The sequence below is a fragment of the Brachypodium distachyon genome, chromosome 4, assembly GCF_000005505.3.
Source record: "Brachypodium distachyon strain Bd21 chromosome 4, Brachypodium_distachyon_v3.0, whole genome shotgun sequence".
Lineage (NCBI taxonomy): Eukaryota > Viridiplantae > Streptophyta > Magnoliopsida > Poales > Poaceae > Brachypodium > Brachypodium distachyon.
In genome coordinates this window covers 9,634,703-9,652,226 of record NC_016134.3, presented here as the reverse complement: position 1 = coordinate 9,652,226, position 17,524 = coordinate 9,634,703, and the positions used below count along the sequence as shown (strand labels likewise).

The window sequence follows — 17,524 nt, the reverse complement described above, 5'->3', positions numbered from 1 at the left end:
GATGAGCAAATATTAGAAGATACTGCTGAAGAATATTACTATGAGTTGTTACATAGAAATCTCCTTCAACCAGCTCAACAGTATTTTGACCATGAGGTCTGCAAAATGCATGATCTTTTTAGGCAACTTGCTCAACATATATCAGCAGAAGAATGTTTTTGCGGAGACCCACAATCCTTGGAGGCTAAATATTTTCCCAAACTGCGGCGTATTTCAATTGTCACTGACAAGGATTCGGTACATCTTCCCAATGTGGGAAAGGAGCAGATTAGAGCAAGGGCTTCGAACATTCGTTGTGCCAAGCCACCAAGAGTTGAAAGTACAATTTTCAAAATGCTTCCGTGCATCCGAGTTTTGAATCTTTCTGGTTCATCCATAGAAGCCATTCCAGCTTGCATTGGAAATTTGGTCCATCTACGATTGCTTGATCTCAATGGCACAGATATATCTTCTCTTCCAGAGTCCATTGGTTATCTCATAAACCTTCAGATCCTGAACTTGCAAATGTGCAAAGCTCTGCATAATCTTCCTTTGGCGATCACCCAGTTGTGCAATTTAAGGTATCTTGGTTTGCATGGTACACCCATAAATCAGGTTCCAAAGGGGATAGGGACATTGGAGTTCCTGAATGATTTAGAAGGATTTTCTATTGGTGGTGAAACTGGTAGTGCTAAAACACAAGATGGATGGAAGTTGGAAGAACTGAGGCATCTCTCATGGCTGAGGAATCTTGATTTGATCACACTGGAAAGAGCAGTTCCTTGTAGCACAAATTTATTACTACAAGATAAAAAGTATCTCAAAGTTTTGAAGCTAAGGTGCACAGAACATTCGGACATACCATATTCAGAAGAAGATGTTGGCAAAATTGAGAAGATCTTTGAGCAGCTAATCCCTTCTCAGAACCTGGAATATATAGGTATTTTTGGATTCTTTGGTCAGAGGTATCCAACTTGGCTGAACAGTACCCATTTGTCCTCAGTCAAACTCTTGAAGCTCATAGACTGCATTTCTTGTGTGCATCTTCCACCACTTGGGCAGCTACCCAACCTGAAGTATCTGAGAATTAATGGAGCAGCCGCAATTACCAAGATTGGGCCCGAATTTGTGGGCTGCAGGGGGGCTAATCCCAGATCTCCGGTGGCCATTGCTTTCCCCAAGCTAGAATGGCTGGTAATTGAGGGTATGCCCAACTGCGAGGAGTGGTCCTTTGTTGAAGAGGAAGATGCAGCTGCACCGGCTATGGAGGGGGGAGTGGGGATCTGTTGAGATTCGAAAAGGGAAAGCCCCTTCTCCAGGGATGCTACTGCTTCCACGCTTGAAGAAGTTAGAACTTGTTGACTTCCCCAAGCTGAGAGCTCTCCCACGACAGTTTGGAAATCAGGCCACCAGCTTGAAAGAGCTACAAATAAGAGGAGCGAGTTGCTTGAAGGTGATGAAGGACATGCCATTCCTCTCTGCCCTCAAAATCGAGGGATGTGAAGTGCTTGAGAGGGTCTCAAACCTTCCTCTGGTGAGAGTGATGTGTGCACATGGTTGCCCAAACTTACAGAATGTAGAAGGGTTGGGCAGTTTGCAGCAGCTGTGGTTGCACAAAAATATGGAGGATATATCCAAGCTATGGGTGCCAGAGCTTCAACAGCAGTGCCAACAAATTGATGGTGAAGACCTGGATGTGTTTGACTGGGTTTAGTAGATTCAACAGTTGCATGGCATCTGAAGAAACTAGGTATGACCATTTACCTTGTTATTATTTTGGGTTTTACATCTTATCTGTTGGGATTCACCCCGTGCTTGTTTTTCTCTCTAACGAAAGCTGTGTCTAAAGCACTAGTACTAGGATCCACACTTGTGTTTGAATGAGACTTTTTTTTTCCTTAATTACCCGCTCTTAGTTTCGCACTGTTGCATGCAGTGTTGCCTTATTTGATTGGATCTTTGCCGCCATGTTCTGTGTATGTAATTAGCCTATTTTTCCTTCTCCAGCACGAAACGACTATATTACATGCCACACCGTGCGTATAGTATGTCTCTCAAGTACTAGTTCATGTCAGGGTCTCAAGAATCTGTAAGCAATATTTAGTAGGAGTACTACATTTATGTCTGTAAGCAATGTTTAGTTTTTTTTTGTCAGTTACCTAATCGTAGTCTTGCACCTTTTTGGGTGCCACTCCCAGCTCTAGTACATGGCAGGGGGTTGCTTTTATACATTCCGAAAAGAGCTCTAGTAGATGGTTTGCAATTAGATGTGAGCAAATATCGCGTGCTTAAATAAACATATATATATCAGCGACACTAGTTTAGCTCTTTGTTAGATAATCCAATTGCATTCAAAATATTATATATATATATGTGCCCTGGTGCACTTTTTTATTAAAAAGACTACTAGGTCTGATTCCTTTTCTTTTAAATATGCTTATACAATCGACGGTGTTAGTGTTACTAACCGATACTTTGTCGATCTTCCAACGGTGGTGATATATGTTAACCTTGATGCCATTTACTGTCTGATAAATATGCATATGACATAGTTGTGTTGAGCATGTTTATCTCACCTGGCATATGTCGAATAGGTAGCACCTCTCTTGTGTTGGACTTTTAATCTTTATGTAGTCTTACATGGTGCATCTACTTACATTCATTTCTTCATATATGTGATCATGCTTATTTTGTAGGCTATTTAGTCTGAAGAGGTGTGGAACTTTCTGTTGATCATCGCAATGGGCGCATCAAGTGGTACCTCTGAGAGAAAATCACAAAAATTAATATATGTAAAAAATCTGAAGAAAAGATGAAAACAAAAATCCAAAAAAAAAAATTGAAAACAAAAAAATGGCAAAAAAAATGAGAAAAATAAAACTCCAAAAAAGTTTATTTGTCTTGTAATTTTACTTTTCATGTGTGTTTTTTCTTGGTAGAGTAGGTAACTCCGCCTATGTGAGGACAAATGTTATACTATTTATGTCGCATAGCCGGTTCCAAGCCCAGGGAAAGGAGGAGGACTGTAGAACTTGCGTTGCATAGCCGGTTTGGTGCTCATCACAAGATTGTTGTATGCCGTTTTCCCCGTGCATAGACATGTGATGTACTAATGTCAGCTCAGAATACCATCAAGATGCTCATCACAAAGGTTGTTATTTATATATATATATATTATATATCTCATCCCGTTTTGAGCAGAGGAATTCGGTAGCTTGTTTTCTTCCGTGGGCAGGTAAGATGTTTGTGTCCTCGCAGGAAAACTGCTTCTTCTCCGTTGCTCCACCTGACCTCCTTTCTTCCCCGTTCTCTCTGGCCGGTATCAATGGAGCTTGATCCCCTTTCGATAAGAAGCGTCCCCATTCATTTGTACTCCCTCCATTCCATTTAATTGGCACGGATTTAGTACAAGTAAATCCGTGCCAACTGATATGGGGCGTCGTATCTTATGAATCCCTCATCGAGGTGCACTCCTGCATCCCAGTATCTTATGAATCCCTCGTCGAGGTGCACTCCTACATTCCACGCGTCAGAACCAGCCGATTGCCATCCTATGCATGTGCTCAATTTTACAAATTTTTGCAATTAAGCGCCCGCTTCCATCCCTCTAATTTGCAAAACCAGCCTTAATATTTTTGGCAGGAATCAATCAATCGTCTTCTCATGCAAAAGGCCGCTGGCTCTCTCCACGGCCGCCGCCGTCGTCTCGCCCGGAGCGATCCGCCGTCACCCCCGTGCGCTCCCCCGACCTGCAGAAACGCTTGAATTGTGCACTTGAAAGGAGAAGAAATTTCGGCCACCTGACACATACGTTGAGAGGTCTCATAAAGCTGTGGCAAAGATCGATCTGCTGTGTGCTGCACTGCCCTGTTTTCTCCTGTTCCAAAGCAGATCATATTGCCTAAGGCTTTCAGCGTCATTATTGGGTAAAAGTATGAAAACTACTCTTCATGTATAATACTGTAATATATGTGCTTCTTGTTTCAAAGGGTTATAATTACCTATTGTGCAGCAATTGAATCTAACATGCAGATACTCATGAACGAGGAGGGATTTACTACACCCATAAAGAAAGCAAGTGTTCCTTTAGTTGTAAGTCAATTCTTTTTACGGAACATGGCCGTTTTTAGTTCAGTTATTTATACAGGAAGGTGCTTATTGATACATTCTTTATAATGCAGTGTTCGTCTTTTATACCTGAATGTGAAGAGAAATTGAAGCCTAAAGTAGGAATGACATTTGAAGGACTAAAGGCTGTGTAGGAGTTCTACAAGTCTTATGCACATCACTCTGGTTTTGGAGTTCGTATTGGACAACAAAAGAAGTTGGACAATGAGATAGTTCGTAGTAAACTTTATATGTGTAACAGGGAAGGATTCAAGTCTGAAAAGGGTAATGAGATTATTGATCCATCAGTGAAAAGACGTAAGAACACGGCCACAAGATGTGGTTGTGATGCACATATTTTTGTGAAGTTGTGTGTAAATGACACCTACAAGATACAATCATGGGTGGAACACCACAATCATAGTCTCGTGTCACCTGATAAGCGTCATTTGATCAGATCAAATCGTCAAGTTAGTGAGAGGGCAAAGAATACATTGTACACATGCAACAAAGCAAGCATAGGCACCTCCCAAGCATACAGGCTCCTCCAAGTCAGCGAGGGTGGATTTTCAAATGTTGGATGCACGAAGAGGGACTTGCAGAACTACTATCGTGACCTCAGGTATAAAATCAGAAATGCAGATGCCCAAATGTTTGTGTCTCAGCTAGCTAGAAAGCATGAAGCTAATCCATCATTTTTCTATGATTTTGTGGTGAGTGAAGAAGGGAAGTTGATGTATGTGTTCTGGGCAGATGCCACAACTAGGAAGAACTACAAGCACTTCGGTTCTGTGGCATCCTTTGATTCTACATATACTACTAATCAGTATGACATGATCTTTGCACCATTTACCGAAGTGAATCATCACTTACAGAGTGTGTTTTTTGGTGCTGCGTTCTTACTAAACGAGAAGACTGAGTCATATGTTTGGTTGTTTAAGACCTTCTTGAGGGCAATGGGAGGTGTAGCATCGAAACTTATCATAACCGATGAAGCTGGTAGCATCAAGAATGCTGTTGCTGAAGTTTTTCCAACCACCACACACATGTTGTGCATGTGGCATATAATGGAAAAACTTCCTGAGAAGATTGGACCGTCGATTAGAGAAGAATCTGAATTTTGGAAGAGAATGAACGCATGTGTATGGGGTTCAGAAACCCCAACCAAGTTTGAGTCACAGCGGAATTCAGTAATTTCAGACTTTGGGTTGGAGGACAATGAGTGGTTGAGTAAAAGGTTTAGCCTTCGAGAGTCATGGATACCAGCCTACTTTATGGACATATCACTAGCGGGTATTCTTCGAACAACTTCAAGGTCGGAAAGTGCGAATTCATTTTTTAACCGTTTCATTCATCGCAGGCTCACTTTAGTTGAATTCTGGCTTAGATTTGACACGGCTTTAGAATGCCAACGTCAAGAGGAGTTGATTGCAGAGAATTCAAGCATCCATAGGATCCCCCAATTAGTTACACCATGGGCAATGGAGAAACATGGTAGTGAAGTATTCACATATGAGGTGTTTGAAAATTTCAGAAACAAATAATTGCTTCAAGAGATCATTGTTGTATTCAAGGCATTGCACAAGATGAGGGAATAAAAATAGTGACCTTCAAAACTGGTGCCAGTACAGTTTGGGGGGTCTGTTGTGATACAACAACCATGATAGCTAATTGTTCGTGCAAGTTATTTGAGTCACATGGAATCCCATGCCGCCATATTATCCAAGTGATGAGGATTGAAAATCAAAATGAGCTTCCAACCTTCTATATTTTGGAAAGATGGAAGAAAAGGTGTAAAAGGTACAAAAAAAATCATAACCATCATTACTCTTACTTATTGCAAACCATATGGCTGACATCAATTTTTTTTTCTAGTGGGAGTGTTTACGATGAAGAAGGGAACCTGCTAGAAGAGAAGCCCGCTGACTCCTTGGATGCCGCTGCGAGGAAGAAGATTTCAACAATACGCAACAAGTTAGAAGATCTAATTTTAAGAGCCAAGCAATCAGATGAAGGCATGGAGTTTTTAATGTCAAGTGTGTTTAGCATTGAGGAGCCCCTGGGCAATCAAGCACACTAGGCGAGAGGAATATGAGGCACTTATTGGGTGCAACATTCCAACTCAGGTTGACATACACCCACCAAATGATGTTCATTCGGTAGGGAGATGTAAACGAATAAAGAGAGGAAATGAGATGAATGGAGAAGAAAGGAAAAAGAAGAACAAAGAAACCAAGGCCAAGGCCGCACGCTTGTGCAAGACGTGCAAGCAAATAGCATTTCACGATAGTCGCAACTGTCCAAGCAAAAAAGGCCATGGAGAGAAACCATGAATGCGCAAGACATTCATCTTAATGGAGCATCATGATAGCCTACTATTTGTGTCGATAACACCATTATATTAGTTTACTGAATGTCTGCATTTATGTAATAGATGATGATTTGTGTTTTGCCCAATTAATTATCTTATTTATATTACACTTATATCAGGTTTTAGCAAGTTTACATAAAGTGCAAATATCAGATTTTAGCAAGTTCACATAAACTTGTCAGACTTATCTTATTTGTATCACACTGATACTAGCACTGATTCAGTACTTTCCATGGAACAATAATAGTCTAGTTTATTTTATACATTGATTCTTTGGGCTGCTAACTGCTGCTACCGTGCATCATGTGCAAACTTCACAACAAACACATCAGACTAGCCACATCAGACCAGGAACTCCAGACGCATCGTTATTGCCTAATATCACTAGGCTGATGCCCAAAATTCATATAAGCGATAACAAACAGCAACAGGTTCTTTTACTGCCGAGAGACAGCTGACCATAAGCTTGTTTATTCCATTCCCTATGCTGTTTCAAACAGGGCCGTATAAGTTATGTTCGATGCAAAGAGGCAGAGAACTAAAGAGAGCACGAACCCCAAATACAGAAAACGAGAAAAAAAATAAACCATATATTTACAATCCTTCAGATATACTCCAGAACCTCAGTTGCAAAACATCAGCTTAAATAACACACATATCTCCTATATATTTTCTCAAAAGCTTGATATGAAATTCTTACTATACAATCCGACTAAAATGGAAAGCACATTGCATATTATAGATGCCCTTGAGACGCAAAACAAGTTTAAGCAAGAAGTTCACTGCAGTATTGGATACCCCCACGTTATGATGGCGAGCAATCATACATATCCTTCAAGCATAAAAGAACAACATGCTGATCTTTCTTCTCCGTACCAGGTTTTGCGAGATAAAAGATGAGTTCCTTCCACCTACAACGCAAGCTGAATCGGTCAGCTGGCCATCCACAAGAAATTAAGGAAATAACTTAGATGAAAGTGACCTTGTTGACCACTCGTATGTTCCATTTGGGTACAAATCAACGGCTTGATACAATCTATCAAGGGAGTACAGTGCTAATCCAAACTTCCAGCACGCCTCACGGTCCTGCAAACAAGGAACCTCAGGAAATCGCTTTTATGGCATATAAGAATCCCACTATTCTCATACTTCTAACTCGAAATTTCCAAGCCCTCAGTAATTGGTGACAACATTTGTGCAGATAAATAACAAAGTTCAATAATCATATTGGTAAACCCAGCAGAAGGACAAATGGAGTCAAGATCTCAAAAGATTACCTTCCCTCGAACATTGCATTCCTGAAACTCCAGAAGCCTTTGCTCTGCAACAATAAGACGCCATGCAATCCTACGCCTTCCCTCTGTGCGTTGGACCTAACATAAAATTATAGTATAGTTAGCCCTATCAAGGTTTCAGTCATACAACTACTTGCGCGAGTTGCCCCAAGTGTGAGTGTGATGTTGTCAAACTAACAACAGCACTCGGTGCAAGTACATGCATTACTTGTGCTCACATTAGAAAGTAACAGAAGTACAGGAATAGTTCGCTATACCCTACAGCGATCCTTCTTGCTTATTTCTCAGACTTGTCCACAGTGCGAATTGCAGAGATGTGCAGCACAAGTAGGATAAAGATCATTCAAGGTTCCATAGACCTACCGACTACTTGTACCCAGATGCCACAAATATGATACTGAGATCAAGATAATCATAGGATTAACATATATACATGCACTGCCCGTGCTCGTGCTCTAAGGAGTAGAAGAAGAGGAAGCCCCAATGCAAGAAGAGCAAAATTTAACTTAATTGCCTCAAAAACAGGAATGAATCCCAGTATTTCCCTGTGAAAGAACAATCCAGTTATCACATGTGGGGCATGTTAGATAAGCAAGACAAAGGTGCCTTGTGTTTTAATCTATATTATGATGAGAAAACAACAGTATAACTTACTCATGAAGATCCAGTATATTTGCCTTAACAACCTGGTCCAGTTCCAGAATGGAGCTGTGATAAAACAATCAAATTATGTCTGGTGGGAGAATATCAAATAAGACAAAAACAACATAACATTGTGTAACTTAATCACTACTCCCTACGTCCCATATTAAGTGACTCTAATTTGTCCAAATATGAATGTATCTATGCCTAAAAAGCGTCTATATACATGTAATAGAAAGTCACTTAATATGGGACGGAGGGAGTACTATTGCAATAATACTACAACTTACTGTAGAATATCGGGCTCATGCTTCTGAATCTGAAATGTTTGTAAGTTATGGTCAAGAAACTGCAAGGTTATTTTAAATGCACCCAAACATAGAATGTAAAAAAACCTTAAAACGCATGGCGCTGAAAAGATTTGAATTTGATGCATCCATTCCTTCTCATGTCTGCACAGATAAAATAAAGAATAAATATAGGTCCCATTTGCTCATTATTTCCATGGTCAAATAATTGTGTCAAATGAGAGAAGCACCACAAAAGAAGTTCATTGAGTGATTATTCACAACAGATAGTCAGACGTCAGCTAGTTTTATAACTAGCATATGCAAACTCGTAATTAAGTTATCAAGAAAAGAGATACAAAGCACGCATAATACATGATCAGTACTGTTAAATGCATACCATGACTAAATTTGACATGATAACTTATATTTATATGAGAAAATCCATTTTTTCACAATGATTAACCACAAATTCTAACTGCATGGGGTAAGTGCTAATTCCTCCCACGCCTTCAGGTTATAAATTGTCATTGACATCGTATTACTGAAATTATTACCAGTTGACTGGGAATCCCCAAGAATAATAAACAAATAAGTGCAAGTGCATAATAAAAACTAGATAAGAGCTCTACATCATGACGTTATTAGTTGCTGTGCACAAAAACGTCCAAATATAGCAAATTATTTCACACGCCTAGAAATTTCTAACACAAAAGATAGATCCTAACAAAAATGAACTTCGGTCACTAATTAGTTCTATTCAAATAGGCTTAACGAAGCTCAGGATTTAGAAGGGCCAAATGGCGCCTGCTTCCTATGCCTTTTTGATCAATTGTTGGCTGCATTTGATGGAGAAAGGGCACTAACGCTAGGTGGACAACTAAGGACAAGCTTGAACTACCTTACATGGCTTCCACGATACCAATTGAGAACCTTCCCTTCAGTTTAAGAAAGCAACTGAAATTCATATGTAAGTACATGAAATGTGCAATGCTTTGGCATGCAAATGCAGAATTTTTCTATTGAGCAATAGATCACAATAGGAAATCAAACACCGGAATTGTCCGTTCAAACATTTGTTCTAAGACATCAAAGCCAACACCGCAACAGTATGTATAGTTTAAAGTTCAAACAGTCCTAAATTACACCACTCCAAATGAAAGGTGTAGAGACCAATAACAACAAAACAGAAGAAGATAAGTAACGACACTTAGATGAGCCTGGTGCTATATCACTAAGCATTATTGTCAACAGAGTACTACATTGAAAGGCACCGGTAGTAAAATCTAGCTTCCAACCCTATAGCGCCCCAGGATTAGAAGATTTAACTTTGGTTGAACTAGTTTGACAGCTGTAAAAGTAATTACATATTTTTAGCGATGAGTTTATCATATAAATCTCTGGATAAACAATTAAGTGCCAACTTTGTCTGTACCTGAACATAAGTTCATTTGGGTTTAGCTTAATTTATTAGTACACTGCACCAGGCATAACGGCTCGCCTTTTTATTTGGAGATTTTAGGTATTGAAAATTTGTCCTTACATGTGGTGGTTTCAATGCAAAGCATGTCGTAAACCATGGAAACAACCACACATACAAATATATTTAATTAAAAAAAAACATGAAACCATATGTACATATTGTGAGCTATTCCATACTTATTTAGGTAAAGCATGTGAAACTAAAGCTAGTACAAATGGAAATTAATTTAGCAAAATTATTGCACTACTGAGCAAGGAAGATGCATCTGTTATTATCAAGAAAGAAACATGAGTACAATAATACACATTCTAGAGGCCACACCCACCTTTGCAATGACTTCTCAGTTTGTCGGGCCTCTTGTTTATCCATTAGAGGTCCATCTGTTCCCTTGAATGACTCAAAATACTTGTCCCCAACAGATCTGATCTAATAATTGTCAAGCGAGAATAAATAGTCATGCGGGGAGCACAGTTACACACTATATTTCCAAGTTTGCCAGAACTATCTAGACCTGCTGGTAGCAATCCTATAAATTACACTGGTGTCACACAGAAATTGAACGAACAATATGAACTATGAAGACCATTAAAATGCACATGACAAGTTTGATCATTTATACACATAGTCACACTCATGAACTCATCTACTTAAGGTTGTTCACGATAGTAAGAGCAAGTGCTGCAGTGAAGAAAAAATGAAATCAAATTACGACATGTTAATATACTATAATAAAAAAGTACAAGTACACGGTACCTCACGGAGTATGTTTGTAAAAATAGATGTCAAAACAGCCCTAAAATGCATTGCCTCCATTAAATAGCTTGATTTACAGTCAGTTAACTTACCCTAGTATCACGTATAAGGTTAAAATAATATGTATACAGAGAAAGTATCTTACTGGTTTCTCAGCATGCTCATTCCAAAATCCAGCCAGAGACTCCTTAGCATGTCCAATCCAGCTATCCAAGCCAGAACTTCCCATCAAGCTGCTATGTCGTAAGAGCCATAGAGAACATGCAGAGAAGCCAATGCTCCACATGTGTAAGGTAACCAGTATAAGGTCATATAACTTGGTTTTTTATGGCTTGAAAGCTATCATTGCCGAAAAAACTTGCTTTAGATAAATTAAGCAACATGTTGCTTTACATAGTAGAATTATAAACAAAATATGCTTATTATTTAAGTGAGATACAAGTTTCACTTTGAACGCATTATCACTAGTTCATCTACAGGATACTGGACAGTTTTGACAATCAACTTGCCCGAAAATGTTTTGTTATATTTCTTGAGCCGAACATAGATACAAATATAATGCAATTGCAGAACCTTCAGTTGTAACATACTAAATTCTGACCATATTGAGTTGCTAGGAACCCCAAGTGTTATGTGCACCACCAGCAGCAAACTTATGATTGGATTGCAAGGAATAAGCCACGACGTCACCTATTTCCTAATTGTCTATTCCATCTAACAGAGGCGTCCTAAGGTTCTGTGCTGATTAAGTATGTGCAAACGATGAAAAGGGAGTTGCCTACCTGAGAGGAAACAAGATTATCTAGCTTCTGGAGGTTTTGATAGATCAATCTTATACCATCTGTTGATAGTGTCTCTGTCCACTGTGGACTCTCAGTGCCAACAACTTCTGGCAATCTTGTGAACCGAAGTTCAGAAGGATTCCCGCTGTGCGTGAATAGAAGAGTTTGGTCCTGAAAATAGGTAGTCAACTTATTACATTGTCGCGTCAAAGAAGGAAATTTTTAAAACTTGTAACAATCCAATATATAGAATGCGAACATTGCATACATCAGCAGCCTCTCCAAGTACCTCCTCAAGCTTGAAGAAGACATTGTTCAAAGCAATGAATAGTGCATGTAGCGATTTATCACGACTCCCGGTCAATCCTTCTTTACAAATGTCTGCTTCCGAATAAAGCTGTCGAAGAGGCGAGGTAGAATTCAAATTCATGTACATGAAACTGTGGTCATGTAGGCCAAAGAAATAGATTGCAAACTATAGACAGAGATGGGTCTGAAATTAAGTATAGTAGTACAGCAGATACTTTTGGATGAGAAAATTACTCTACTTCACAGCTGTAGTCCAATTAGAGTATCAGAATCTTAGCACTGTTGCTACTTTGTCAAATTTGAACTAAAACAACGAAAACAATTTAGGATCGGAGGGATTACTAGACTAACAAACCTCAGCAAGAAAAGCAGCCAAGCAGCGCTCCATGCTCCTCAGGACATCAATGTTTGTGGAGATGATATCTTCTGCAGAGTCTAAAAGGCTCGGCGATGGACCTCCTCTGCCCGTGAGTCTAGTCAGACTTTGGCATGTTGCTTCGAAAAATGCCCTTGGACCCCTTTCAAATACCATGAAATATATGTGCTGGGAATTCGATCCCTGAAACAAAAATCCAAGCAGAAAAGCTAAGTAGAACTTTTTTGCGCAAGAACAAACTATTTTACTAACAGTGGGAGTATAATAAACTTATTACCCGAGCTTTGGAATTCCAATAACATAACCTTTTGTGAATAATATGCAGATGAGACAGCATGTACTGCATAATTTCTTCCAGGATGACACAGCCAATGGGCCTCTCGCTAATTTTCCTGCAAGTATCAAAATTCTAAACTTTTCATCACCAGAGAACATTAGCCAAATAACTAGATGTACTGAATATTAGGTCAAAGGTTGCCTATATTGCATCTATCTAGTGACAAATTAATTCCCGAGTTCTTCAATGCAATTTCTTAACAGACTAGCACGTAATGTAACGCAGGAATTTAGTTTTCTTACCAGGCGGAGTGGTTGACGGAAGGGTGGACGGGGAGCGGGAGAGCAGGGCGGCGGCGGCGGCCACCGTTGGAGTGGGAAGTCCATCCGCGATCGCCGGCAGCGCCGTCCATGGGGATTGATTGAATGCGCTGGTGATGGAGGGAGGATTGATTGGGGAAACCTAGGACGGGGAACAGTTATAGGGGCGGAACGGAATTGGATTTGGATCATGTCTGAAATCCGTATCTTGTTCCTCTTATCTTTTTGCAGACGCAACCAACGTGTTCCGCAAGATGCTCCCGCCGCTGCAGGTTCCGCCTCGGCCGCCGGTTCTGCCTCCCCCCTGCCCGGCGCGGCCCCCGCCGCCGCCATGCTCCGGCTCCCCCCTAACCGCGGCGCCACCCGCCAGCCCCCGCGACACGCCGGCCCGCTCGTAGCTCCACCCATCCGCCTGGCACTGGCGGCGGGCTCCGCCGCAAGCATGGGACCAGCGGCGAGGGAGGAGCACCGGCGGCGAGGCAATGGAGAGGGATGAGAAGAAGGGGGAGAGAATTGGCACTCACTGACCAGCGGACCTCCGTACAAACTCAGTTAGACGAGTTTACAGAACCAAAAATTCTACAGACCACTGTATGCATTGCAGACTCATATGCGGAATCAAAATTTACACATTTTGACCTACAGCTGGTCACACAGGGCAGTGTTATAATTTAATTCTTGAGACCCATTTTACAGACCTCTGGTCATAATATTTGTCAAAAGATTGTTTCGGTATATATGAACTCCCTAGCGCTCGTCCGCGCGGCGCGGACGAAGCCGACAACGCAAGCGCGTTCCTTTGAGGACCTCCGCTCCTTTCCCTTTTTCTCTTTCTGTGGCGCGGACGAAACCGACAACGCAAGCCGCTCGTCCTGCACGTTCTCCCGCTGACCTTCGCCTTGATTTGCCCGGACTTCTTCCGCACATCCCCCTGATCGTCCCGCGCGTGCCTAAGCAGCTCCTCCAGCACGTTTGCTCCTGGCGCAGCCAGCCGGAGTCTCTGCCGCATGTTCCGCGCGGCGCCGCCGGGTGTGTGTTTCTGTTTTTGTAAGGCTGAAACTGAAAGCGACAGCGTGTGGCATGCCTTTTAACTATGCAAAAGCGAAAGGGACATCTGTGAAATGCCCATGAAAGTGGTTGCCCTTCCATCTTTTTATTTTTTATATTTCTTGCTTTTTCTCATGAAATTGTTCAGAATTTTTGTAAAATTTTTGTTCCGCAAATATTAAAAGTTTGTCTGAACGATCGGACTTTTACTACTTTTCGAGCAGATTTTACTTTTTCGATCGGACTTTTAGTACTTTTCGCACGGACTTTTAATAATTCTCGAGCGGACTTTTAGTACTTTCTCGAGCGGACTTTTAGTACTTCTTGAGCGGACTTTTAATCCTTTTCGAGCGGACTTTTAATACTTTTTTTATCGGACTTTTACTGCTTTTCGAGCGGACTTTTAATATTTCTCGAACGGATTTTTAATACTTCTCGAGCAGACTTTTAGTACTTTGCGAGCGGCCTTTGAGTTAAGCTTTCTATTTATTTTAAAATTTGAAACTCTATCACAAAAGAACATAAAGTTTGATTTTATGAAAAATTTAAAACTTCAACATTACCACTGAAAGTGACTAGCATATATGATTGAAAGTGTTCCCACACCCACTTTTTTTAGCGATATTTTCCCACCCGCTTAATTCCCTAAAAACCATTCTCCCAAAAAGGGATAAGGGGAAAATAGGAAAGCCCAATAGTCCAGTTTTTTCTCACGTAAAAGAATGCTTAAAGAGGGAAAAGGGAAAAAGAGGAAGCCCAACAGGCCCGGTACTCGTTTGGGCTATCATCAGACCAGCAGCATGCAATCGAATGGAGATACGCGTGCACACAGAGGCAAAGCACCTGGTCGGAATCGACCGCCAGGTTGCGTTTCAGCGGAGCTCCGCCAATTAGTTGCGTCCTATATTAATTGTTGAGGATTCGAACCCATCTGTAGCTGTAGGTGGTGGTTGTGCGCCTTGAAAAACAAAAGACTGATATCTTTTAGATTTTTATTCAAGATTACTTTTTGTGTCACTCTCTCTATATATGCTCGGTTTTATTAGTCGAGTTCTTGTCTGAATGTAAATTTTGACATGTGTTGGGCCTTACATTTTGGGACCAGAGGAAGTTGGATGAACTATTGCCTGGGTAACCAATAAAGCCGATTGGACCGATTGGTAATGAGGAAATTAAGGAGGATTAGTAAAGCTGATACCGGATTAAAAATAGAGTCAAGGGCGCCCATTTGGTCTAGTGATATATGATTCTTGGATTGCCCCTCTTTTTTTCAATATATTTCTTCTGGTTGCAGTTTTCAAATCAAAGCTTAATTTGCAGGACATTCTAAACCATCTTAATTTTGTGCGAAATGTTCACATCCCAGTCCAGATTAGCAAGATACACCCCAAAATTTCTCAACAAATCTTATGTGCAAATTTCAAATTCTCATCTAGATTAATTAAACATCAACAGTGATGAATGAATCACTAGGAAGAAAAAAAAAAGGAAGTTTAACAGGAGGTGAATGAATGTCAGTACATGGCAACATATAGACACAAGTACACAACCATATAAATAGTGATACACATACTTACATATTACAGATGCAAGCAAGACTCTGTTGGAGGACATTTGGTACAAGAAGCGATCAAGTGATGGTAATTTAAACCCATGGCCAGGCAGCCAGGTGAATGAATGAATTGAATTTAATCAATAAAGTTTGAGGTTTCTGTTCATGCAGAGGACATTGCTGGAGAGCTTTGCGAGGAGCTTCTCCTGTCCGGCCAAGGGAGGCTTGCCCTTGGAGCTTTGCCTGAAGCCGCTGTCGCAGGTGTCGATGTCGGTGCGGGCGCCGTCGACGGCGGCCACCGCCGACGCCTTGTCGCCGCGCTTGAGCGCCGCCAGGGCGTTGTCGTAGCTGTAGCTGATGTCGTCGTAGAGCTGGAGGCAGTCGCTGATGGCGCCCTTGGCGAGCTTGCTGGTGCCCGGCTCGTTGGCCACCTCCAGGGCGTCGTTCTTGGCCTCCTGGATCCTGGCGCGCACGGCGTCCATGGCGAGCTTGAGCACGCCCACGCTGTCGAGCACCGGGGGAATGAAGGGGAGCTTGGCGATGGAGGTCTCGCAGACGGAAGGGTATTCAGTCTTGGCGCACTGGGCCTTGATGAGTGGGCTTAGCATTTTGAGCACCGGCTGTGGGACTGGGAGTGCTATGTCATCGAAGGACTGCACATTGACCTTGTTGCTGCTGCTGGATTTCTCTGTGGAGGCGTCGTAGCCGTCCGGCGAGTCGGATGCCGGGACCTCACCATCCGGTGAGTCTGTCGCCGGGACGTAGCCATCTGGCGAGTCGGTCGCGGCCATTGTTTGTGTTGTCGGCGCAGCGTAGCCGTCAGGTGAGTCGGACGCCGGGATGTTGCCGTCGGGTGAGTCGGATGCCGGGACGTAGCCGTCGGGCGAGTCGGTCGCGGCCATTGTTTGTGTTGTCGGCGCAGTGTAGCCGTCGGGTGAGTCGGTCGCGGTCATTGTTTGTGTTGTCGGTGCTTGGTAACCATCGGGCGTGTCGGCCGCCGGCGTCGACTCGTCGGCGGGCGTCTCCATGGGGACCGCATCGAAATCTTCCTCGGATGATGACCCGCTCTTCTTCTTCTTTTTGGACTTCTTCTTGGTGCTTCCATCCTCGTAGGCTTCACTCTTGCTTTCGGATTTCTTCTTGGTGTCCTCCGAGGAGTCATCCTCCTTGCTCTTGGGTTTCTTTTCTTTTTTCTTGGCACCGGCGTCCTCGTAGGAGTCACTCTTTTTCTCGGGTTTCTTCTTGGCCTCGGCATCCTCGATGTCGTCACTCTTGTTCTTGGATTTCTTCTTGGCGTCAGCGTCCTCGATGTCGTCACTCTTGTTCTTGGGTTTCTTCTTGGCCTCCGCGTCCTCGATGTCGTCGCTCTTGTTCTTGGGTTTCTTCTTGGCCTCGGCGTCCTCCATGTCGTCGCTCTTGTTCTTGGATTTCCTCTCGGTTTTGTCATACCCAAAGGACTCGCTCTTACTTTTTAATTTCTTCTCGTCAGCTTTCTCCTCGGCTTCTTCACTCTTGATTTTAGATTTCTTCATAGCATCGAGGGCTTTCTTGTCAGAGGCCACGGCATTCTCGTAGACATTGCTCTTCTCTGCAGCTTTGACTCCAGGGATGACCTTGGCCTCCGGGTTCTCCATAGGTTTCTTCACGGCGTCGTCACTCTTACCTTTGGGTTTCTTCTCACCACCAGCATAGTTGAGGCCGCTGGCGGCACCACCCATAACATTGCTATTTGCCCCGGCAACAACCTTAGGGGCTTCTTCTTTGGCATCGGCCGCCGGCGCTGGTTTCTGCTGCTCGGCGGCGTAGGTGCTAGGCGCTAGCCCGTCGGGGCTAAGTGCCGTCGATGTGAGCGGCACCGTGGCAACGGCGAGGAGGAGGAGAAGGACGTGTGCTCTCATCGTGATCATCAAGACAGGGATGGCAGGTGGTGCAGGGGAAAGTTTG

At 42.4% G+C, this 17,524-nt stretch overlaps 1 protein-coding gene and 1 pseudogene across 1 annotated transcript; both read right to left on the bottom strand.

The window, feature by feature from the left end:
- Positions 1-6,912: 6,912 nt before the first annotated feature.
- LOC100846433 lies at positions 6,913-13,967 on the bottom strand (annotated as a pseudogene).
- Positions 13,968-15,435: 1,468 nt separating this feature from the next.
- Positions 15,436-17,524, bottom strand: LOC100846126 (fibrous sheath CABYR-binding protein). Its single transcript, XM_010239100.3, has one exon. The coding sequence runs from the start codon at positions 17,485-17,487 to the stop codon at positions 15,721-15,723; it is 1,767 nt and encodes a 588-aa protein (XP_010237402.1). The 5' UTR covers positions 17,488-17,524; the 3' UTR covers positions 15,436-15,720.

Bases quoted from the DNA above. Each gene is read 5' to 3' on its own strand.
- LOC100846126 (XM_010239100.3), bottom strand. From the start codon at position 17,487: ATGATCACGATGAGAGCACACGTCCTTCTCCTCCTCCTCGCCGTTGCC.